General features: G+C 34.9%; 1 protein-coding gene across 1 annotated transcript in view; it reads right to left on the reverse strand.

The window, feature by feature from the left end:
• The window catches only part of KIAA0825 (KIAA0825 ortholog), a 379872-nt gene that overhangs the window by 201817 nt on the left and 152939 nt on the right, over window positions 1–25116 (reverse strand). Inside the window, exons 15-18 of the mRNA XM_063087402.1 lie at window positions 15834–16058; window positions 8499–8907; window positions 4316–4472; window positions 349–507 (exon numbers count right to left, since the gene is read on the reverse strand). Coding sequence (XP_062943472.1) covers window positions 349–507; window positions 4316–4472; window positions 8499–8907; window positions 15834–16058 — 950 coding nt within the window. The remainder of the gene's footprint in view (window positions 1–348; window positions 508–4315; window positions 4473–8498; window positions 8908–15833; window positions 16059–25116) is intronic.

The following is a 25116-nucleotide window of genomic DNA, read 5'->3' on the forward strand; positions in this document are numbered from 1 at the left end:
CAATTCATAAAGATTGCAAGGTGTTTAGGGAGCATGTATATCGGGAGGTAAGGGGTGGCAAGGGAGGCCTTCTGTAGACATAGCCTTCTATAGATGCTCCCTCTGCCTCTGGTAAACTGACCAGGTTTAAAGCTAAGTTTTACAGACCAAACATATGAATCAGCTTGACCAATAGAAGGAAGGTAAAATAACTATTAAAAGTCAATTTGTATGGACCACATAAATAAGAACAAGGTCTTTTGCTTGCTATCAAAAAAAAAAGCTTATGAGTAAATATTCATACACAAAGTATTTTTTTTCTTACTTGTGTAAAGAAACCACACATCTTACCATTTAATTTTCACATACCTGATCTAGCATGTTTTCACTAAACACCTTATACACATGGAAAGGGTTGAAGGCAGAAGGCTGATTTTCCACACTCCTCAAGGTTGTCTTTAAAGGTCGGATAGGTAATGGCTTTTTCCCAGAACCATTCATAGAAAACAGCTGTTCTTTTAAATATTCCTTCAAGGAAAAAAATTACAAATCTTCTTGGTGAGAAGCATACACTCCTTTTAAAAATAAACTGATCAATATCCAAGTTTATCCTTTCAGCACATTTGCTAGATTACAGTATATTACTTGTCTCAGAAAGAATACATTATCAGAAGATACATAGCAGAGTACCAATCAGCATTGCAATAAACCCATCAAAAATAGGTTTACCTAATATATAATACAGACTAGAAAGCCATTTAACAAACTCATATAATGAATGTATGCTTGATATATTAGAATCTTTTGAGCAGGCATTGTCTTGTCATTGGTTCATCATGTCTGGTTACCAAAACTTAACTCGGGTGTACGATTATGCACAGTAAAAGATTGCTCATTCATTCATTAAGTGTAGTTGCTACCTACTCAGGCTCTGCAGAGCACTAAGTACTCTATTTTACTGTAAGCAGTCTCTTTCCATGCAGAACTAATTATAATGCAAGCTCCTAAACTCTACTTCCATGCTGTGGACTGAAAAACAGAAGCTCAAAATATGTCATTTTAATCCCCCAACTGCCCATGCAAGCCTGGAAAAAAAAGTCAACCTAGTGCATTATCCCTCATTTTCCATCCATAAATAAACAAGGTGAACAAAGACAACAAATTAAACAAATTAAAATGACTAAAATTCTCCCATCAACTAACAAATGCTTACTATTAATAAACAAGTCATTTAATAAATAAAAAATAAAAATGTCTTCTATGTCACAATGTAACTTTTTTTCTTTGAGGTTCAGAATGTTAGAGCTGAAAAGGACTTCAGAGGTCATCTAGAAAACCCTTGCTACTCAAAGTCTGGTGCAGAAGACACCAGAATCAGCCTTACCACGGAGCTTGTTAGAAAAGCAGAATCTTGGACCCCACTGAATCAGAATCTGCCTGTTAACAAGAATTCCCAGGAGATTGGTAGGCATATGAAAATTTCAGAAAGTCTAGCCAAACACCACACTCAGTGGTTGTCCCTGCAAGGTCAGGGGACAAGCCTGAGGTTGCATTGGGTGAGTGGCAAAGTTGAGGCAAGAAGCCAATTATCCGGTCTCAGTTCCTGGTGCTTTTTCCTCTGCCCCTATAACTGTATGAATACCCACTGTGTTCATTGTGGAACGCAAACTTCAGATCCTAAAACCCTAAAAATCTAAGGAAACCATTACTTAAGGTAATAATATTAGTAATTTCTTAAACTTGCTCTTTGTAGAGCGTATGTCTTTAGAAAAATTAATTCTATACTGTCTGACAGAGTGACACGCACACATGAACTCAATAAATATTGTTAGATAATCCATCAGAAAAGAATTTTATACCTACATTTAGATTATGGAACAGAAACATAATTTTTCTCCATCATGATTTCTCCATTACAATTTATGCAAATAAAATTTTAAAAAGGAAAATAATATTCTCTCTTCATTGGAAAAACTTGCTTTGTTTTGGCTAAAACAAATCTTTCTTAATCTTTCTTAACGGATTTCCTTTACACAGCTATCTTTTGATTTTTGTTTATTTCCACTATTTTTTGTTTGTCTTCACATGATTTTGTTTCCACTATTCAAAAAAGAGAAAGTGCTCTGTTGCCAGTGGTGAACAAATGGCGTTTTCTCCCTTGTTAATATTTGCTATATTGACATAGGTCACTGCCCCTTCTTAAAAACCTAAGATTCTTTCACCGTGACATTGCTTTAATCAGATTCACCACTAATCAGGGCTTTTCTTTAGAAGATTCCCCTTCTTTCTTGAACACCTTGCATTATTATTTCCATGCTCATTTCTCCCTCTACTTCTTTCCACATAAGAGCTCCATCATTCTGATGGCTTCAACTATCAGACTCATTGAAGACCACCAAATCTACAGGCACGACCCCTCTCATCTGTGCTCATGGCCAGGACCTCAGCTACAATTGGACTTTGTTTGTTTGGACATCTTCCCTTTAAGATGGGTTTGAAGATGAAGAAAGCAGCATCTTTAAACCCATTTTCCCTCATAACTTCTCTTTCTCTATCAATGGCCCACCCATTCTTCCCCTTCCTTTGGCCCGCCCTAAATTACATTTTTGAGTAATATTTAGCAGCACATCTGAATAGCACATCTGAAGGTGCTTAAGACTCATAGTACTCCTTGTCAAATGAGCAAACATGATGTAATTTTACCTATAGCACCGCAATGCCTCATGGTATAAAAGCAGTCTGTACTAGTCTCTTAGTCGCCGCTGTGTTCATTGGGTTTATTAGCTGTATTTTTATAATAGTCACAAGACAAAGGTCTGCTCCTTTTTTTGCTTCTCACCTCACCTAATATTAATCATCTTACCGTGCAGCGCCCTGCCTCGCTCAGCACAGTAAATCACTGAACACTTAGCTCAACATCCCATCTGATAGACATTTCCATATTAGTAAATATATTCAGCTGTAACAAAAGAAAAATCATAACTTTGAGCTTAATTGATCAAAATGTGGTGGGCCCCCAGTGAAGATCTCATAGCGTAACCTGTTCAGAACCACTGCCTCAGAGTTACACGAATTTTATAAGGGAAGAACAGCTTTTGGCTTTCCAGAATATACCAGATGACTGATGGCCAATAAATACCCAACTTAATTTTTGATAATTTTGCTTGTTGGTAATTACTGATCTTTTTTGTATTATGGACCTTTTAACAATAAATCTATACCAGCCCTTATCATCCTCAGAGCTATGATAAGGCCACTTTACTAAGGATCTAAGGATAATCATAAGGCAATATCTGTTCCTCGGCATTCACAATTACTTTGGCCAATGTGGGTGTGGCCAGGTGGATATACCTGTGAGGAACATGACTTCGCAGTGGAATCTTTCAGTTAGCCAAGGCCAGGAGTTCCTGAGTTTCCCAAATAGAAACTCCAGGCAAACTGTGTGGGATCATTAGCAAGAGTGAATAGGTTGTGTTACTTTGTAACAATTACATTTATATAAGTGAGATGTAAATGCTGTCATAGAATTTGATTCATTCCTTGGAAATGTAGTTTTTAAGGCCTATGTCACTTGAACAAAACACTACTCACATTATTTGTATTATACAGTTTTTACTGTTCCAAAAAACACATTCGGCTGTTTGCGCAATAAACATAATTACAGGTGCCACGTTCTAATTCAGATGCATATGATCGAATTAAAACCTGATGAAGTTAGTGAACTTATATTGTCTCAAGTAAATAAGCTGAGGTGACCTGCTATTTACATTTTTGCTAAAACAGCCCAAACCATACAAGGTCAGGAGCTTAATCAAGCAAAGAGATGGACAGGCTTGAAGCGGGATTCTAACCAGTGTCTGTGCATTAATGAATTTTCTTGGGTTAATCTGATTCAATAGTCTTCTGAAGTTTTTTCATTATGTAAGAAATCTCCAACTTCACCAATACAAGTACGAGTACGATATCTTCAGAAAAAGTACTACGCCTCTCTTCGGAAAATTCATTTCACAAATACCAGTTTTTAACATCAGCTTAACGGTCACAAACATACAATTCCCAAACTACACCTCTAGTCTGTACAATTCAGATCTGAACTGAGTTTATGAGCCATGGTATTGTTTAAACCATATAAATAAAACCTACATTGTTTCGGTGAAGCTTTTTCTGTACAAATGCAGAACAGCCGGGCTTAATAGATTGTATTAATAATGCAATACTGAGTTTGGTATTGACTTTAAGAAGTATTATCACCTCCTTGACTAACCCTTAGCTGCCAGCAGACGCTGCCTCAGGCCAGTACACACCTAATTGCTCGGTAAAAAGGCCGTTTCCCTACCTCATTGAGCCGCATGATGTGATAAATTTGCCTCAGGTACTCGCAGCCACCTGGTTTGTGGCAGAGATCCAGGACCATCGTGTTTATTTTCTGCTCAGTCAGTTCAAGAGCAATATCTCCTTCTAAGGCTGTGGTTTTCTCTATTGTCATAAGTGCACTAAATACAAAGAAAGCATACACATATCAGTAGTGAAGAACTGTAAAGATGGAAAATAATCAAAAAGATTGAGTGTGGAGAGTCCATGTAAAATCTCAAATTCAAAGTACCTATAAAGACTTTGTTCAAATACCCTTTCCAAACTGCTGCTGCTCATATAAACAGTGCCTTAGAATTAAGCACCTGAAAGCATTTCTAAAAACTAAATCATTTCTTTTAAAACATTTCTTGATTGCATTTATACTTCTATCTATAAAACATTTTCCCATTACTGCAATTGTTGAAATTGCTATAATCATGGGATGAAAACAAAACATTTCTTTTTAAGAACATGTAAGAAATAATTTGTATTTTCTCTCTGAAGATAAAAATGATCTCTGATGCCAGAAATAGCTTTGGTATTCTGTCTTTTGTAGATTCCTCTTTACACCTGTCTTAGAGCACATTAAGGACTAATTAAAGTGTCAAAAACGGGAACCTATTTCGCTAAATACAGGCTGGGTGCTTCACGGCAGTGTGCTTACCACTGGGTATTTTAAATTGGCCTTTGACACTTGTTGCGTTTTAAAAATATATGCCCCCTCTCGTGTTTCTTTTCTGTTAACAGATACTTAGCAAAAGTCACTACACTGATTATTCTTCCAGCAAAAGGATCTACTATTACCACACTAGGGATGTGCAAGATATATATAGTTCTGAAACATTTCTTTAGAAGAATCCATACAGCTATTCTTAATTCTGAACATTATTTACCAATAATGGATGACATAAAAGTTTAAGTTTCTTAAGCATTTCAAACTATACCAGTGCAAAAAAATTATGATATTCAACTTACATCAACTATATTCCACACTAATTTTTCTTATTACAGTTGCTATTAGGATCATGTTAGGCTTTGCAATCTAGGTATTCTTAAGAAAACTCAGTTTCCCACTGTTTCCCACACTAAATGAAATGTATGTGATGTAATCAGCTGTATATTGCAGTTCATTACGGAGATTTTGCCATGATTATAAAATTAGTTCTGCTAAGAGTCAGTGCCACTGACCTGAAGACTGAACCAAATGATACCCAGCTGCTGGACATTAACTTCGATATTGCTTCCACATGTAGCTTGAAAACATCCTTCTCAACCAAAAAAAAAAGGAACTTGAAGGTTATACAAGCCTTGCTAAAAAATAAAGCAAATCCTGCTTTAACTTAGTATTCATTAGCTAGAGTAAATAAAAAAAATTTTTAAAAAGACCTTGTTACAAAAAGAAGTTTGCAAATATCATTTTGAAGCTGCATACAGGCTGCAAGCAAAATTTCTTGTCAAGTTTTGTAGAAGCTGACATTGAAAAAGTTGAGGCCCTCTGACAAAGGAGTATCTCAGTGTCAGCCCCTGAATTGTATCCTTTCCTGTCCATCACTGTGCAGGTGAAGCAAATGATTGGATTCAGTCAATGCTATGATTAATGAGTTCCTCTCTGGATTTGGGACTGCCTATCAATCATGTCATTAGGGAGAATGTGCCCTGAAAGAGGCAGACCTTAGCCAAGGAATAACTGCATTAATCTTAATCTGTATATGCACCCAGCCAGCCAAGTCAGGGTCACCATGATGAAAAACAATAATCTTCAACTCGACAAATTACTTTGCAAAGACAGACATTTCTTTACTTTTTGGGCTGTGTGTTCTCCAGAATCTAAGTTGACTGTTTACAGCTTGAGTGTTACTACAAAGTGAAGGTTATTTTAATGAATAGTAATGCTTTCAGGCAGTATGCAAGACAGGCAACACTTAGAGCTGCCACTTTTTCCACTGCAGTTATTTTCACCATTTCCATAAAATTAAACTTGAATCTGAATGCAAGTGAAAGAAATCTAGCTAAATTATATAACATTCCAAGATAAACTTCACGAGGAATTAAGACTTAATCTATCTTAACAGAACTACTTCAGTTTAAATGTTTATATAACCATATTTTTTTTAAATTAAGGTAAAGCCAAGGCAACCCTCTGCCTCATATAGACATCATGGTTTCAGATACATTTTTCCTCATAGTATAGATCTATGAACTAAAAGATCATCAATTTGTGAGAAATACTTAGAGGTGGAAGTTCACTTGTATATCAGATAATCAATATGAAATCAAAGTCCAGAAGAAATATTCCTATAGCACCCAGATTCTGTAAGAGCTTATCTAAAATGAGGTAAGTCAAATTTAACTTTTTCAAATAAATGCCATAAATAAATATGCACTTTTGTATTGATTTCATGGAGAAGTTGAGAAAGGCACAGCACTGTGCTAATTACATAATTATTCAGAAACTTCAAGGGCTGTAACAACATTTTTAGATAAGCAATTCTTCATTTTCGATGTATGTTGTAAGAGAAAGCTAAGTAATTTTTTGGCTTATTGCTAATGAGCCAAATATTAGCTAGACCACTTCCTACTATAGAAGATACCAGATGTGTTGGTGCTGTTCATAAAACTTAAATTAAAATCAACTTTAAAGGAAAAAAATTAACTTATGAATTCCTGTTTTTAACCCAGACATTGCTTTAAATGGATTTTATTTGATAGAGGGGCTCCTAAATCAGCAGTGTCAAAAATTTAACTTTGTAACTATGATCAGATCTACTCTTTTTACTCTTCTCTTTTTCTCTCCCTTTTATAACCACTGCCATGGATAATGACATCTGGCCTTAATCTTTAGTCATTAGATTAATGCCTGTAAATTGGTACTGAATACAAATATAAAGATTAAGAAGGCCACTCAGTGTTACTAAGCATTTGCCTAACTGCTATGGTTATTCCTACCCATGGAACACTCCAGAAGTAAATTTCTAGAAGTATGACAAGACCAGGAAAATCATGATTACCTACTTTTTCCTATTTGGATTAATATAAAGTCTTTTAGATTAACATAGACAAGTAAAGAGTATTAGATATCATAATACTAACAAGTGAATACAATGTATTTTAATAGTTTATATATTAAAAATGCTTACTACTTCTAAGCTTGATGCTAAGAATTTTACAAATGTTATTTTTCAAAACAACTCTATCAACTTGCTATCATCACTGAAACTAAGCCTTTGAGAGATTCAATAACTTGCACAATATGACCCATTTACAAGGGATTTGCACTTGCCCATCTGATTCCAAAGCCTGAGCTGTTTATCACTACTATGTACTAATGAGAGTAACCATATTTCAAGTGATTTTTAGTCATCTTAGCGGAAAGTTATACTAGTACCTGCTAGCAACATGATAATATTTTAAAAGAATGGGGGACTGTGTGGGGGTGTTTAAAAAAGGCGCTGACTTATTGATCTGGAGACCATCTGAACCAGAATTCCTTTATGAATATCATGCAATTCTGTACCTGAAGACTAATTTTAAGACAAGAGGACTCTGTACATATTTAAATTCATCAGGGACCCTTAAAAATCTTTGCAATACCACAAATCACTTAGCTCTTGGTGACAAATCTATGAGAAGGCTGACATTTTCATACAGAAACAGCTGGGTGTGTTTATAGCCTGAGTGTGATATGCCCCAGTTGCCCTCTGGGATTCTTACATTACCAGATGAAAAATGTGTACCTTTTTGACAATCAGGTACACAGAAAGCAATAAAAAGCCTTTCATATCCATTAATTCCTTCTTAATTTAATCTCCATGCCCAATCCATTTACAAAATGCTTCAGGCTTTCACTAGATACCTGTTTGTACACCGAAAAGGAGTGAAACTAAATTCTCCTGAGTTTAACTACCATTCTTTTAATCAGAAACCTTAAGATAGACTAAACACATATAATGTTCCAGTGCATCAATGGAGTTCAAATTTTAAGACAAGGAACGTCTAACAATCCACTTAATGGGATACTTATCTTTTTCTACATTCATCAACATTCCAATGAATTTAGCAAAATGACCACTGCTGCCCATCTGACAATATTTTGTTGTTGTTTATCGGTGGTTTTATTATTGTGAAAGTATTTGGTGAAATTCAATGAAAGAAAAGCATTGCTTTACCATTCAGTGCTCAGTTTCCTTGCTTTCAACAATTGGCGTTCAATCCAGTTGGGCTTTTGCTGCTCAATGCTCTGTACAACCTTGTGTGTCACTTGATTAGGGCTACTTGTCCGCTGTCCCATGATGCTTTCCAAACACACACAAATTAAACTGAGTTTCTCTTTACTCCATCTGTCAAGGGAGGCACCTGTTAAAAGTTCCACAGTGTTTCCATCCTCAAATATCCGACATATAATTACAATCAAGTTCCAGACAAGCAGGCCAGCTTTCTTCAATTCAACAAAATTTTTTGACATTTTTCTCTCCGACAGAAAAAAGAAGTATTTAATTGAGGGAGGCAAACATGCAATCACTGTAGGTAACTTGCTGATTACAATAGATACTGCTTGAGCAGCAAGCCTTGTGAAGCCTGGGGAAGAAAAGAAAGAAAAGGTATGATTAATATTAGCATTTGCATTCCATCACTGTGTGGTTTTGTGTTGTGTTGGGATGTCTAATTTTTGTGGAGAAAATTGCTGAGAAGAGCAAGTGCTTGACATATCCTGAAAGAACTCTACCGGGGTCTCCTGCAATACTGCCTTAAATTCCCCCAATTCCAAACCTGGGTTTTTTCCTCCCATAAGTGAAGATTAGAAAATGCAGATTATAATTTTTATTTTTATCTTCTCAGACTGCAGTTTCGAAGGACCTAGATGCCTTCCTAATTAACAAAGGCTGCAAAGGCGCTCCAGGTGGACCTCTTTGTGGCCTTTGATATTTCTGAGTCCCCCTTTAGTCCTTCTCCTCCTCCCTTGGAATCCATGATAGACTCATCCCAGCTCTTCTGAGGACTGGCTCCTCTCCTTTTAGTTCTCAGTCTAAATGTCACCTCCTCAGATAGTCTTAACTCACCATCCGATCTAAAGCAGTCCCTTCACACCCTTCCCGTCTCAGCCCCCAGTCCCTCTCTATCATTGAACCCCATTTTGTTGCCTGTATTTCAGTACTTACCATTATCTAGTAATTATCTCCTTTATCTGTCCATTAGCTGTCACTCTGCACTAGAAATAGAAGCTCCATGAGGGAATTACTGTATTCTCAGCACTTAGTAGCTCATATATAATAGTTGTTCAGTAAATATTTTTTTAATAAATGAGACAATAAACTGGTTCATGTATACCTCCATGCTTCTTTGTGTGCATGCTAGCTCCACCTTCTACTAACACCTCTTAAATGTGGGTATTTGCTAAAAAATCCTTGGACTTTGGGCAGATGATTCTACATGCTCTCCCTGGATTTGCGCTATTTCTCTGAAGGATGTATCCATCCTTCTTCTCTAGATCAGGGTTTCTCAACTTTGGTACAATTGCCATTTTGGGCTGGATAATTCTTTGTTGTGAGGAGCTGTCCTGTGCACTGTAGAATGTTTAGCAGCATTTTCTTTCTTTCCTTTTTGTTTTTTACTCCCTGTTCTCTGGAGGGACCCGTGTTCCAGTGAAGACAATTTGGGAGATGCTGACCTAGGTGATATTTAATGTTTAAAACCACTTTTTAAGTAGTTAAGTAAACTTTGTTTACAAGTCAGTATCCTTAGCAGCATCTTTGGCCTCCACTCACTAGATGCCAGTAGCATACCCCTCAGTTGTGACAATCAAAAATGTCCCCAGGGGGCAAAATCATCCTGGGTTGAGAACCACTCTTCTAGATGATTTCAGAATCTTCAGTCTTGGCCTTTCTCCAGGGTTGCAGTCCTACAATTCCAGCTCCCTGTTGGGCATTCCACTTCTCTTTATTACTCAATATAACTAAAACTAAATGCACTGCCTTTCTTCCAAACTGAATGGGCCCTTTTCCCCTCCTTCCCTTTCTTTCTTTCCTTCCTTCCTTCCTTTTAAATATTCCTGTTGATCCTTCATACCCAAACAGTGATCAGCACTGATAAATCTACATACCCCCTCATCTCTGACATCCAGTTTCTCCTTGCTGGGACTAGGTTTACAGCCTAGTTCAAGCCTTTCCTCATGAATTGCTGCTGGACTATTGAAGTACTCTTTTAACTTCACTCCCTGCTCCAGGCTATGTCCAGACCCTCCTCTGCACTGTAAATTCTTATACTATGAATTTTATTATCCAATTTCTCTGCTACAATTGTCTTAGCTGCTTTCCACTATTATTAGATCGGTCCCTGGAGACTTGCTGTCAAAAAAACACTCCACAGTCCAGCCTCAGCCTGTTTCTATGAACCTTCTCTTTGAGACCTTCAACAGGCTTTATCCTCTTTGCTCTTATGATTCTGAATATCTCATTACTCTCAATGAAATGCCCTCTCTCTTCATGGTCTCCCATATTCCTCAACTATTATTTCAAAGTCCTTTTCCCTCTTATGAATTTATTTGAGTATATTATCCATATGATCATTTTGGTAATTAGGTCCATAATGGGTTATGTTGTGTCATCTCTTGTATTATCGTCTATTATTATTTACATTTATGTAGTCATGTATGTCTTCATGAGTTGTCATTACTGCTAGACTGAAAGCTCCTCTATGAGTGTGGGGAAAAAAATCTCTTAGGTTCTTGAGTATTTCACAAAGCCAGACACAATGTTTTAATCCACTATGTACATAATTGAATTTGAACAATGAAACTGAATGAGAAGCCCAAAACAGGTAGCTTTGAATTTTTCAGTAAAACAATTTTTACTGTTTTTACTCAACAAAAATAATAACAAAACAATGTGAAATTTTTTTCAAGATATTTGTTACATTTAAAGAAATCACTGCTTCAAGAAAGTACAGTCTCTTGGAAAACATATGACTATTCTAGTGACCCCTCTGAAATTCATCACAATTTAAGAGTCACTTTAAAAATTAACTGGAGGACTCTTTATATATTTGTTAAAATTGGGTCCAACACATATTTGAATAATCTTATATAAGACTGTCATATTGAACAAGACAATAAATGTAAAGCACCTAGCTCAGTACCTGGTAAAAATTAGTTCCTTGATAAATGTTTTCTTTTTATTCAAATGAATATGTTTAGATGAGGCTTAGAGTATAGATAAAGCAAATTAAGAAACTCCCTTATCACCTCTCTTCTTTGTGTTCTCAATTATTTTAATCGTCTTATTTTTCTTCATGTGTTTGTGTCTCATACTCCCTATTCTACTGTCAAGTATTTGACTTAAAAGATTGTATCTTATATTCCCTCTCTCCTAAAGAGGGTTTAACCAAAGATACTGAGCAAACATTTGACAATCTGAGTGGATATCAGGTAAAGATTACCAATTCTCTTCACACCTGCACTTCTACTGATATTTTATAAACCCTGAGGACTCCAGGTGCTCAAATCCCCAACTACTTCATTAAAGCTTAAGGCAAATTCCAATCAGGACCTTTAGGCTGATGACAAATTAATAAATCCATTCTACTAATAAGAAGGGCTCTGAATCTATGATGATGTTAACAACACACTAGGGGAGGGATCTTTTAAGACTGCCACACACTTGTTTTTCTTTATTTAAATAAGCTGACTTCTGGCTAAGTCACATACATGTAATATATTGTAGGAGCCATCCCAATGTTAGAGCTGATAAAGTGTGGAAAAAAAGTATGTCTTAGAATGAATGCAATATGATATGTATACTGATGTATTTATCATTTCTTCCTTCTTAGCCATGTCCTACTGTGATACCATATTTGTGGATTATAAAACATTGAAAAAGGAAATTTACAACAAATGAGGTAAAGACAAAATAATATCCTAAAGTTAATTTTTACAATTTTATTTATTAGTGGTACAAAATATCAATGGCAATTTGTCGTGAGGATAATCTGATTTAACATGCTTTATTATTTTTAAAATCTGGGCTTAACACTTCATGATACAAACGTCAGGTTATAAGTTCAGTTTGTTTCAATACCAGGTTTTAATGGCTGTCATAGGGGAAAAAGCCAACACAGGATCATATATGGATCCACAAAGTGTATCATTAGCTGTGCTTACAAAGTCACAACATTAGTTTTTCGTTCTTAACCACCAAATAAGAAAAGGCTGTTGTTGAAATTTTACTAATCAATATCCATCATCCATGACATCAAGTAGTTGTTCTTGCAAACAAATTGAAACATATTTCATTTTTATATATTTTTTTAAAAAGTTCAAAAATTACTGAAACTCTTCATCTGGAACATTTTAAGTCATGTTAGAAAATTCTATTTCTAGGTTCTTAAGTGTGCAGATATGATATTTTATAGGTGATATTGGTTTTTATAAAACTAATATCTCTGGTTTTTATAAAATAAACTATATTAATGACTTTGATAGCATATTGTGTATTTCTGTCATCAATTTCTTTCTCAACAACCTGCATGTCAACAATGGCATGGATACGTTTCCATATTGTTATGGCAGCCATATTTCAAATGATTTTCACACATACGTTTCCTTTCTTTTTTTGTTCTAATCTGATTGGATCATCATTGTTTTACCTTACAATATGGCTGAGAAAGAGCTCATATTAGAACAGAAATAAGTGTAAGCTTTTTCATTTTGTCATTATTTGCAGTGCATTCCCAGGATTAGTTTCAAACTGCAATTGATTTGTTGATTTACAGGAGTATGTTAAAGTCACTCATATATTTAGTGAGGATTAATTTTGTTAAACCTAAATTCTGTAATACAGAGGACAACTTTAATGCATTACTGTATGCTGAAAGCCAAATGAGTAATGTTACCCTGTCCATGGCCTCTCCCACAACATTGTGGCCCTTCTACTCTTCCCTTGAGCTTACTCATATATTGTCCCCAACATAAAATTGGCTCACTCACAGATCAAGGAAGGGTTCCAGTGACAATCTCCCTGTGAGATTCTAGTAGAGTTTAATTTCCTTCTTTCTTCTTGTAGATCAAAGAACTGTATATCTCCCGAGATGTCTGCACCCATTTTGAAACAATTACACTCATCTCCAAGCACCAAGAAGAGATACTGTACTTACAGTTTATCTTGACCTTAAACACAGTGCCTGGGATGTAGTAGTCACTCACATAGTGAATATCTATTGAATGAATAAAGGAGTGAATAAATGATTTAATGTCCCGTATGAAATACTATCTGTCTTGAATACATCAGTGAAAATAAAGGTTAAGAAGTGCTTATCTAAAAGTCCCCATAGCACTTCAGAGGGCAGAAGTGAAGAACAGTGGCATTCTCCTAGTGTCATACCCACTTAGAATGAGCAAAATGGTTTATAAAGTCACTTTCTTCCATTGCTTTCTTTCATATATTCATGTGATCTATCACCCCTTTGTGACTGTCTGTATGCTGTACTTCTACTCTTAGTGATAATTGTAGGAAAAATATTATTTACTGAAGAAAACCCTAATAACTGATTATCTATAAAATCAGTATTTTTTGGAAGCAGAGGCTCTCTAAAAATGGTATGAAGAAATTCCAAAATGCTTATAGAAAGCAAAATTGCTCAGGAATAGAATGACTTGAAAGCCACAAGCAAAATACTGCTACTCATATGGCGTGATATGTTAACTATAGATCATGACTCCGGAATTGCTAAAGAGCACAGTAGTCCCCCTTATTTTGCTTCCTACAGTTTCAGTTACTCGTGGCCAACCGAAGTCCAAAAATATTCAATGGAAAATTCCAGAAATAAACACTTCATAAGCTTTATATTGCACGCCATTCTGAGTAAAGTGATGAAATCTCGTGCTATCCTCTGTCCCTTTTGCCAGCACATCCACGCTGTATCACTCCCCACCCGCCAGTCACTTAGCAGCCATCTGTTATCAGATCGACTATCGACATGACTGTGTTGTGTTCAGGTAACTCTTATTTTACTTAATAATGGATCCAAAGTTCAAGAGTAATGATGCTGGAAAATCAGATATGCCAAAGAGAAGCTGTAAAGTGCATCTTTCAGTGAAAATGTGAAGGTTCTCAATAAGCAAGGAAAGAAATAAATCATATGCTGAGGTTGCTAAGATCTATGGTAAGAACAAATCTATTTGTGAAATTGTGAACAGTATATTGTTATAATTGTTCTATTTTATTATTAGTTGTTGTTAATCTCTTATTGTGCCTAATTTATAAATTAAACCGTATTATAGATATATATGTACAGGAAAAAACATAGGGTATATAAGGTTTGGTGCTATCCGCGGTTTCAGGAATCCACTGGGGGTCTTGGAACATATCTTCTCAGGATAAAGAAAGACGACTGAATGAAATACCCAAAAGTTAGGACAAAGGAGAAATGGCAACAACTCTTAGGCAAGGAAGAACTAGTAATGGAAAGGTGACATTTTCCAATTTCAATTAAATGGCTTTACTAGATTCAAAGGCAGTTTAAAAGGGCTTGGACAGAATTAAAACATTACTATGAAAGGTCACAGATAGATAATTGATTTGAGTTTGTAATATAAGGTCACTGGATAAGAGCCACATTATTTAGGATCTCCATGAAGAAGAATGTGAGAAAGGCTAGTCCCTTCAACTGACTTTAGTGGGTTCAGCAGGAATATTTTACTGTTGAAAGTGTCATTAGAGTTAGTGAAAAAAATATTCTTCTTTAAAGATGAATATGAAAGGGAAGAGTTTTATTTTAAAAAACCAAAAGAAGATTCACAAATACAAATACGTAATATACCTTCAAAGGAATCTTGTGAACATCAGGGAAAATATAAACGTCTACATAAAAAGAAACCATTTAAGAAGAGAGGACTTGATTAATAAAATAAATGAAAAATATAGGTAATAGATGGTTCTTAAATACACTTGGTAAATGCACTGCCCTGAATTAGAACAACGCACTCAGTTCAGAACCATAGGTATTGGGGGAAAACGTCCTGTCAGAAAAATACATGTAGTTACCAAACTGGGTGCGATTTTTGACCTAAAAGCTACACATGTAGGTATGTTAACAATAGAAAAGAAAGTAATAATTGGTAGTTGCGGGGGGAAAACTCAAAGGAAAGAATAATTAAAGTGAATATCGGAGCAATCTTCTCAAGAGTATGACTTTCAGATTACTCCACAGATTTAAAGGGAATTAGTCAAAATCATGTGACTCATCTGTGAATACTAACACGAACATAAACTACCACAGAAAATTCTGAACCAATAATTAAATAAAGAAGATGACCATGAGTCATTTTCATTTCTAGTTTCCTTGATCATGTGGCTCATGTTAAAAAAAAAAATAAAGGTCTCAAATATACTTGGTAGAAGGAAGATTAATACAGTTTGCGAATCTTATAATTGTAGAATTTTACTTGATTGCATATCCCAGAAAATTGCTTCTTCTGGGGTGTTTTCTTGAAGAAAAACAAACATATTTACCTTTATTTGATTCTTTCCTTTTGGTTTCTTTTGGAATATAATTCCATTCTTTTGGGATGCTCTCAAGCAAACGATCAGGAACACTGTGCTTGTTTAGTTCTGTCTCACAGTTTCTCCCAGAGCTCATCACAGATATTATCTGCTGTACAATGTCCTTGACGGCATCCGTCAGTGCTAATCTCAAGCATCGGATGAACTCCTGCTCAGACTCCATGCAGGTTGAGACTTTAAAATCAAATAGCATATGATAGTTAGCAGAATCTGACAATCGGTTGTGCCTTTTTCAACTGAGAATTCAGCTTCACAATAATCTTGTTTAAAACTATAGGAAAGGAGAGCTGAAAAATCATATAATTGGTAAGTGTCCCATAAAACCTTTGGAAAAAAAGTTTCTTCTTCTTGGTAATAAAAGGAATGGCAATTACATTAACAGTAAATAACAATATTTACTTGTAGCTTTGGACTCTGCTGGCAGGAATATAAATTGTATGATCTTCTTAGATAACTTAGCAATAACATCAAAACTAGAAACATAATAATCAGATTGAATCATGTAATTTAAAGAACACACGCATCATTATCTAATTAATTTTCTAATGTTTCAAATTGACGTTAAAAATATGGAAAGTTTACTTTTTTAATCTAGGAGGGGTTCTCATCTATAAAATGGTGATGGCAGAGGGCAAAAAAGGCTGGACAAGATGACATTTATGGTCTTTCTTAGTGTTCACCTTCCATGACTCTATTTAAGGTTCTTAAGAAGAAAATAACAAATATTTCACAGCCAAGTACATACAAAATCAATAAGGGTTGTTATTCTACTACTTTCTTTTGCAACACAGTAATCAGAAGCCCTTAGAAAGAGGCTGAATGATGGCTGTAAGTCAAGAATTAGCTGTAGGTCTCCAGCAGCAATGCTAAGAATGATATTAGCCAGTTTATGTATGTTTGCATCTTAGTTAAGATACTAACAGTTTATCAATTTTTATCAGTATAATATTTTAAAATTTGTTAATAACATGTGGCAGAACTTACAAAAAGAAACTTCATTACTTTTTAAATTTCTATAATTTAAAAGAATCAGAACAAAGGTAATTCAGCGGGAGTTTTTCAAGCTACCTTTAAGAAAGATGTTATAGGCAATAAAGAATAATCTCTTTTGACTTTATACAAACAATGGAAATTACATCTGAATATGTTTCTAAGTAAAAAGTGTAGGTTTAAATGGTTATCCTATTACTATATTGACTAACTAGGAGCCATTAGAAATAAGGTTTTCTGGTAGATTATAAATAACCGGGGAGTCAAAAGTAAGAAAGCATCCTTGAAAATCCCCTGAAAACACAGTACCATACTTTTTGCCTTAGAAAGTTAATGTTTCTTTGATGCTTCAAAACTTTAGATTATAGAAATAAAAAAAAAAAAATATGGACAAGATCTGATCTAATTCTCTCATTTTTTAGATAAGGAGACTGATGTAGCAAGGCAAGCAGGCATTTCTCTTGGCGAATTCAATCAGTGTTATGTATAGGGGTAGACTATGGATATCTTGGAGCTCCCACAATCTTCAAGTACATCCCATCCCCAGCCACTCCTAGTAAACACGCAATCTAAGTTAACAGCCAAGCTTCCTCCTGTCCCTTTTCTACCTTTACAGCCATATTTAAACCCTCCTGTATAAAAATGCTGGAGATACAACTGAGACCAATCCAATCCTCCTTCTGCAATTGGTCTGCAATGCCCTAGAATGAGAGGAAACATTACATACAGAATTGTTCATAATTTATTGGTAATATCTGAATGACCCAAGTGCCCAATATTTCTGGCTTTAGATCTAAACTTAAAATTCCAGAATTAGGAAGGCATTAATTTTAATAAAGGCAATGCTCTTCTCAGGCATGCTATAAAAATAGCCAAGTATGGAGAAGTACTCCCAGAGAGGGCCTCTGAAAATCTGCTCCTCCATAAAAGCAATGGGAACACTGGCAATGATTTTGAAAATAAACTTTTTCAGCGCTCTAGAAATTAACCAAAGGCTAGCAACAATCCAAGGAGTATTTATTCAAGAAAATCAGCAGAGTCTTGGTAAGAACTGTGAACTTTGTGGCATTTTGATCTGCACTATTCCTATCTCTCCATCCCTAACAAGTTCTGTTGTAGACTTGAAAACGTGTAGCCTTGGAGCCATGGTAGTTATGAAAACCAGCAGTATAGCAGGCACTGGAGGATGTACAATGGGTTTTGACCTGTCCAAAAGGCTTCAACCCCCCAAACTGCCACTATTTGACATGTCTGGAATCTCCCTGGAAAAACACCATTCATAATGCTTATCTTTGTTTGACCTAAATCGGAGCTCCGTCACTGGGAAATTACCTATCCCCAGTGTGTTTTGTCAAAACAGTCAGCAGCAATTGCTTAATTTTGTGGCTGCTTGAGGTAGTAATGCTGGTTGGGGCAAACAGGAGACTGATAGAAAGAAAGAAGGGGAGGAAGGAAGGAAGAAAGGGAGAAAAGAAGGGGATAGAAGAAAGAAAAGAAAGAAAGAAAAAATGGAGAAAGAAAGAAAAAGAAAAGAAGGAAGGAAGAAAGAAAGAAAGAAGGAAGAAAAAAAACCCTGGGGAATGAGATGCATAGTGGGGAGGGGTTTTGAATATCTCTGATATATTCCTGGGGATCTAGAGGGACACACACATGCAGGACTTTGCACATACCCAAGACAGACCTGAGAGGACCCTAATTTTTCACCTTTGGCTAATCTTGAGGCTCTGTGCAAGCAGGAAGTAAAGGCTAAGGAAGAGTTGTAAACTGCCAGAGCATTGAAGACATATCCCAATACACACACAGAGCCCTTCAGCAAAAGGTGGGAGATTGATTGTTTCAAGACATTTAAGTAAATCTCTGTTCAACCATTAGCTGACCATTGAACTAACCAAACAAAGACTCCAGTGGTTGTAAATAACAAAGAATTTAGATTTTACAGATAAAATCCAGGAAAGTCATTAACAAAAAGCATCATCCACAACAACAAAGGTCAACAACAACAGCAAAATCTGGGAGGAGTAAAGGAGAGGTAACTAATTTCCAGAGTTTTTACATCACATTATCTGAAATATCCATTTTCAACAAAAAATTTTAAAAGACAGACAATAACAGTGGTGGCAAGGTTGCAAAGAAATTGGAACCCTCAGACACTGCTAGTGGGATTGTAAAATGGTGTAGCCACTTGGAAAACCATTTGGCAGCACTTCAGTATGTTAAACATAAAGTTGCCATATGACTCAGCAATTGCATCCTTGGTATATATCCAAGAGGAATGAAAAAATATGTCCACACAAAAACTTGTACACTACTGTTCATAGCACCATTATTCATAACAGCCCAAAAGTGGAAACAACCCAAATTTTCATTCAACTGATGAATGGATAAGCAAAATGTGTATATCCATACAACAGAATATTATTTAGCAATAAAAAGGAATGAAGTATTGATATATGCTACAGCATGGATAAATGTTGAAAGTATTATGCTAAGAGATACCAAAGGTCACATACTGTATGATTCCATTTATATGAAATGTCTAGAATAGGCAAATTCATTGAGACAGAAAGTAGATTAGTGGTTGCCAGGGACTGAGCAGTGACTGCTAATGGGTACATGGTTTCTTTTGGGGGTTGATTAAAATGTTCTAAAATTAAATAGTGCTGGTAGTTGTACAGCTCTGAGAATCTACTAAAAATCACTGAACTATACACTTTAAAAGGGTGAATTTTATGGTATGTGAATTATATGTTAATAATGCTGTTATAAAAATGCAATTGTATGTAGAAGAACAACACATTAAAGACATGTCATTAATAATTTAATTTAGAGCAGTAATCAGAAGACTTTTTCTGTAAATGGCCACATAGTAAACATTTTAAGCTTTGTGAGCAGATGATCTTTGTGGCAACTACTCAACTCTACTGTTGGAGCAGTAAAGCAGCCATAAATAACCCATAAATAAATGGACGTGTCGTTTCCAATAAAACTTTATTAACCTAGCAGGTTGGATTTGGCCTAAAGGCAGTAGTTTGCCAACTCCTAGATTAAGAGGTAATTTTCCTTTGAGACCACTAGCTGGGAGGAGGACCCTGAGAGCTTTTCATGGTAGGATGAAAAGGAGAGATCATTTTGGAGTGTGGATCTCAGAGTGGAGAAGGCAGGACTGGGTGGGTGGAGGATCCAACATTGGAGTGTTTGTGCAGCCAGAGCAAACTTTGTGCTGGGAACAGAACTAGAGAAAGAAGAGAGACATGAAATGGGAAGAACTAAATGTAAAACAATTTTCATTACAGAGTACTGCAGTAATGTACAGAAGAATAGAAGAATGTATGCTGACGATAAAAATACCTTAGAAATATTTTTTAAAAATAAGTCTCTGACGTGAGTTTGTTTCCTTATAATTTTATTTATTTCTTTTAAAAGTACCATTGCACAAAATAATTGTGGCTGGTTGGCATAATCTGGTTAATTAGCATAGCAAATATACTAAATGCTCAGTTGTTTCTGTAGTTGTTTCAACTATAGCAATTTGTAGTTCATTCTCAATTGAACTAAGATTAGTGATATAAATATATTAATGGCCAAAGAATGGTATCAAAAATAACTGAAATATAGTTTCCTGAGAGTCTTTCATTTTTGGGATATTATTTAGGAAATTGATGTTTTTACTCAATAGTCAGCTGATAAACGCAATTATTTTATTCTTTGTCTAGTGGGCTTTCTACCTGAGACAATCATGTTATTTTTTAAAATAATTATAACTTTGGAGAAGAACTTCTAGTTTTAGTGATGATAAAGTAACTGGCCCCAGACTCACTCTTCTGCTATAAAAGCTAGAAAACAGGGGGGAGAATATGGAACTGTTTTCAGACATTATACAACAGGAAACACAAGACTAACTTCCTAAAGAAAAGAAAAAAATTAGGTAAACCCTATGACCACTCCAGTTTTTTACCTGAAGGTACTTTCAGGATCACAGTTCAGAGAGGAGTAAAATAAATAAATAAACAAAACAGATATCATATGTATGTACAAGGATTTTAAAATGAGGAGAGATACGCAAAATATAAAAAAGTACTTAATAAAACTGCTAGAAGTTAAAAATATTTATAATGGAAATTCACCAGATAGTCTTAAGAGCAATTTAGACCCTGCAAAAGAAAAGATCACTGAACTTGAAGATTGAATAAAATGTATCCAATCAAAAGCACAGAAAGGAAAAAGGCTAAAACACAAACAAAACAAACAAACAAACAAAAAACAGGGAAGAAGAATACAGACTTAGTGACTTGTAGAACAATGCTAAGAGGTATAATACACATGTAATTAAAGTCCCAGAAAAAGGGGGAGGGCGGGTGACAAAAATAAAATATTCCAAGAAAGAATGGCTGCAAACTTTCTGAATTTGATGAAAACTAAACCCCCTTAGGACCAAGAAGCTCAAAAAACCCTAAGCAGAAAAAATACAAAGGAAATCAAAAGAAGACACATCATAATCAAATTGCTGGAAGTAGCGACAAAGGGAAAAAATCTATAAATCAACCACAAAAAGAAGACACATTATATAAAAGGAAACAGATCAAAAATTTCCACTGACTTATCATCAGAAGATAATAGAATGACATCTTTAAAGTACGAAGAGAAAAAGGAAAAAGAATAACAAAAACCCTCTCAACCTAGAATTCTGTATCTGAGTGAAAAATATTTCAAAGATGAAGGCAAAATACTTTTTTTCATGCAACCAAAAGCCAAAATAAATTAATGCCAGGAGATTTGTTGTACAAGAAATCTTAAAGAAAGTACTTCAGGTAGAAGGAAAATTTTACCTGTTGGAAACTCAGATCTACACAAAGAAAAGAAGTATGAAAATGATACATATATGGATAAATATGAAAGACTTTCTTCCCATTTTAAATTTCTTTAAAATATGATTGAACATTGGAGCAAAAACTAAAACAATAAATTGGGAGGTTTTATAATATTTGTAGAAATAGAACGTATTGACAACAAGAGCACAAAAGACAGGGAGGGAGTAGGTAGAAATATATACCATTGTTAAATTCTTGCATTAAATGTAAAGTGGTATAATATTATTAAAAAGTAAACTGTGATGAGTTAAAGATATATATTATAAACCCTGGAACAATTACTATAATAAAGAAGTATATCTAATAAGCCATTAGGAAAGATAAAATACAACACTGATACTCAGTTAACCTAAAAGAAAACCAAAATAGAAGAAAAAAGAACAAACACTAGATGGGAAAATAGAAAGCAAATAACAATATAAATATATATAGTTCCAAGTATCAGAATAGAGAGTCCAGAAAGAAACACATATATTTGATCAGCTGGACATCAAATTTCAGATAAAGGCATTGAAGTAATTCAATTGGGAAAGAATAGTATTTTCTAAAAATGGACCTGGAAAAATTGTATATCTGTATGGAAAAATATGAACCTCAACACTTAACTCACACTATACGCAAAAAGAAAATTGAAATCCATCATAGAACTAAACATAAAAACTAAAACTATAAAATTTCCAAAAGAAAACATAGAAGAGCTATTGGCAAACTTAACTAGGGAAGCAAACACTTCTTCAGAAAAAAAAAAAAAAAAAGCACTAATACCATTTTTTTTAAAAAAACCTGGTAAGTTTGACTTATCAAATTATAAACTTTTCCCCATCAAAAGACTTGATAAGGAAATGAAAAACTAAGCCATAAATTGGGAGGAAATTTCATCAATACATGTATCTGACAAAGAACTTATGTCCAGAATATGTAAAGAACTCCTTACAACTCAGTAAGACAAACAACCCAGCTAATAAATGGACAGAGTTTTGAAGAGACATTTTACAAAAGAATATTTTCCAATTGTTCTTAAGAACATGAAGAGGTGTTTGATGTCATCAATCATGAAGGAAATGTAAATTAAAACTACATGAGACAGCACTCCAGACCCCTTAGAACGACCAAAATCAAAAGACAATTCCAAGTGTGGCCAGGATATGAAGCAAACAAAATTCTCATACACTATTGGCAGGAATGTAAAAGGGTATGACTACATTGTAAAACAGTTTAGTAGTTTCTTATGAATTTAAACATATACTTGCACCTGTCACATGACCCAGCATTTTCAGTACTAAGTAGTTACCAAAAGGAAATGAAAATGTATTCACACAAAGACTTGTATGCTAGTGTTCATAGCAGCTTTATTCATTATAGCCAAAAACTAGAAATAATACAAATGTTCATCCAACTGGTGAGTAGATAAAAAATAATACTCAGTGAATACTTCTCAGTGAGAAGAAATGAAGTATTGATAAAGCATAATGTAAAATTCTCAAAAACATTAAGCTGAGCAAAAGAAGCCAGACACAAAAGAATACATAGATTTCCATTTATATAAGATTCTAGAATAGTCAAAAGTAACCTATCATGGTAAAAAGCATATATATCAGTGTCTTCCTGGTGCTGAGAGTTGGAGGGAGAATTGACTGGAGGGATGAAAGAATCTTTGGAGGTGATGGAAATGTTCTAGATCTTTATTTTGGTGGTTGCCACACAGGTTTATACATTTGTCAAACTTATTGAACTCTTCACTTGAAATGCGTGAATTTTATTGTATGTAAATTATACCTCAATAAAGTATTATTAAAAAGTTTGTTTTAAGTGGATTACAAACAGAGAGACTAGATGGATGGACAAATAAAAGGCTCAGAACAAATGGCTACAAGGTCAAGCAAAGGCAGTCTTCCAATTTTTGAAAGCTTACATTTAAGTCTACCAACACTATGCTGCAGGTATTTATGTAGGAAATACAGAAAATCACTATGCTGATATGAAGGTAAACTACTGTAATTTTAGCAACATGAAAACAATACAGCAAATGTATGCACTCTAAAAAGCAATTCTTAAAGGCCTTTATGAGGCTGGGAAGGATAAGTGAAGAACCAAAGTGGAAACTCTGGATCTCAAAGTTTAGTTGGGAAATTTTGCAGTCATGGAAAGCTTTCTTCCCAAAGGCTGTGAGAGAGTTAAAAAAACCGACTCTGAAAATAAAAGTAAGGCCAATGCCATGTTGAGGAATCAAATGAATAATACTTGTTGGGTATATTACTATAATGTTAAACAGGGCATTTTTGACAGTATTTTCCTCATTTACAAGCCTGTTTTGTCAGTGTCTTAAAAACCAGCTGAGGTGAGGTATACTTTGGTATTTTCATTTACCTGCATGAAGATTGCTTGATCTACTTTGAGGACATAGGTCTGCAATGATTGCTACCTAGTCTATTTCTTAGAGAGTGCATTGGGCTTTGAAATGCCCACATTAGGTTCCTAACTTAATTTTTTTTTCTGGATTTCTGTCTTTTGTAACCTTTTTAAGTGGGTATTTTCATTTTTGTTTTCTCTCCCTAGCTTAAGTTCATCCTAAGGTGTTATGTGTTGGGTTTCTAATTATGAAATCAGACTATATATTTCAGTTCTGAATTTGTGTGTTTATAAAGCAAGTATCTCAAATAATTTAGTTTAACAGAAAAAAATAAAGAGAAATAACATGGCCTATGAGTCAGTAGATCTGGTTTCTTGTTCTGATTCTCTCCAGCTTAACCAATGGACAACCTTCTTTGACCTGGGTTTCTTCAGCAATAAGGTGAGAATATGGGTACTTCATCTTTGCCTTTCCACCCTAAAATCATAAGACTGTGATGTTTTATGGGTAAGCTATGCTGAAATCATTGACAGTGTTTCAGCAGGAGCAAAATATACCAGTGAAGTTTTTAAATAATGTAATCCAGTTGATCTATGTAGGTTAATTATATTTACTGAAGCATAGATCTGTTAGTGGTAAAATGCAAATATTGTGGGATGATGATTATGTTTTTCAGCTATATTTCCTTTAAACGTGTTATATTTTCAAGTTAAACAGAAGTCATAGTAAAAGGCTTACTTTGTTATAAACTAGCAGATTGTATCATCTTATTAGGTTTTTTTAAAAAATAACCATGATGGGTAACAGAAGAAAAGGAAAACTTTGGCAGAAGACTCCAATGTGAGAGAAAAGACAAAGTTATAGTCCCTGGTGACCACTGCAGGGCTCAGGTTCCAGACAATATTCAAAATTCAGAGACTATGTTAACGTTTATGGAGAAACAACTTGTGCAAAGGCCCCGGATGTTTGACCAATTTGAAGTTCTTTCCCTTTGAGCCTCTGCACACAATTTCGGCTCTATGAA

This window comes from Cynocephalus volans, chromosome 2, assembly GCF_027409185.1.
Source record: "Cynocephalus volans isolate mCynVol1 chromosome 2, mCynVol1.pri, whole genome shotgun sequence".
Lineage (NCBI taxonomy): Eukaryota > Metazoa > Chordata > Mammalia > Dermoptera > Cynocephalidae > Cynocephalus > Cynocephalus volans.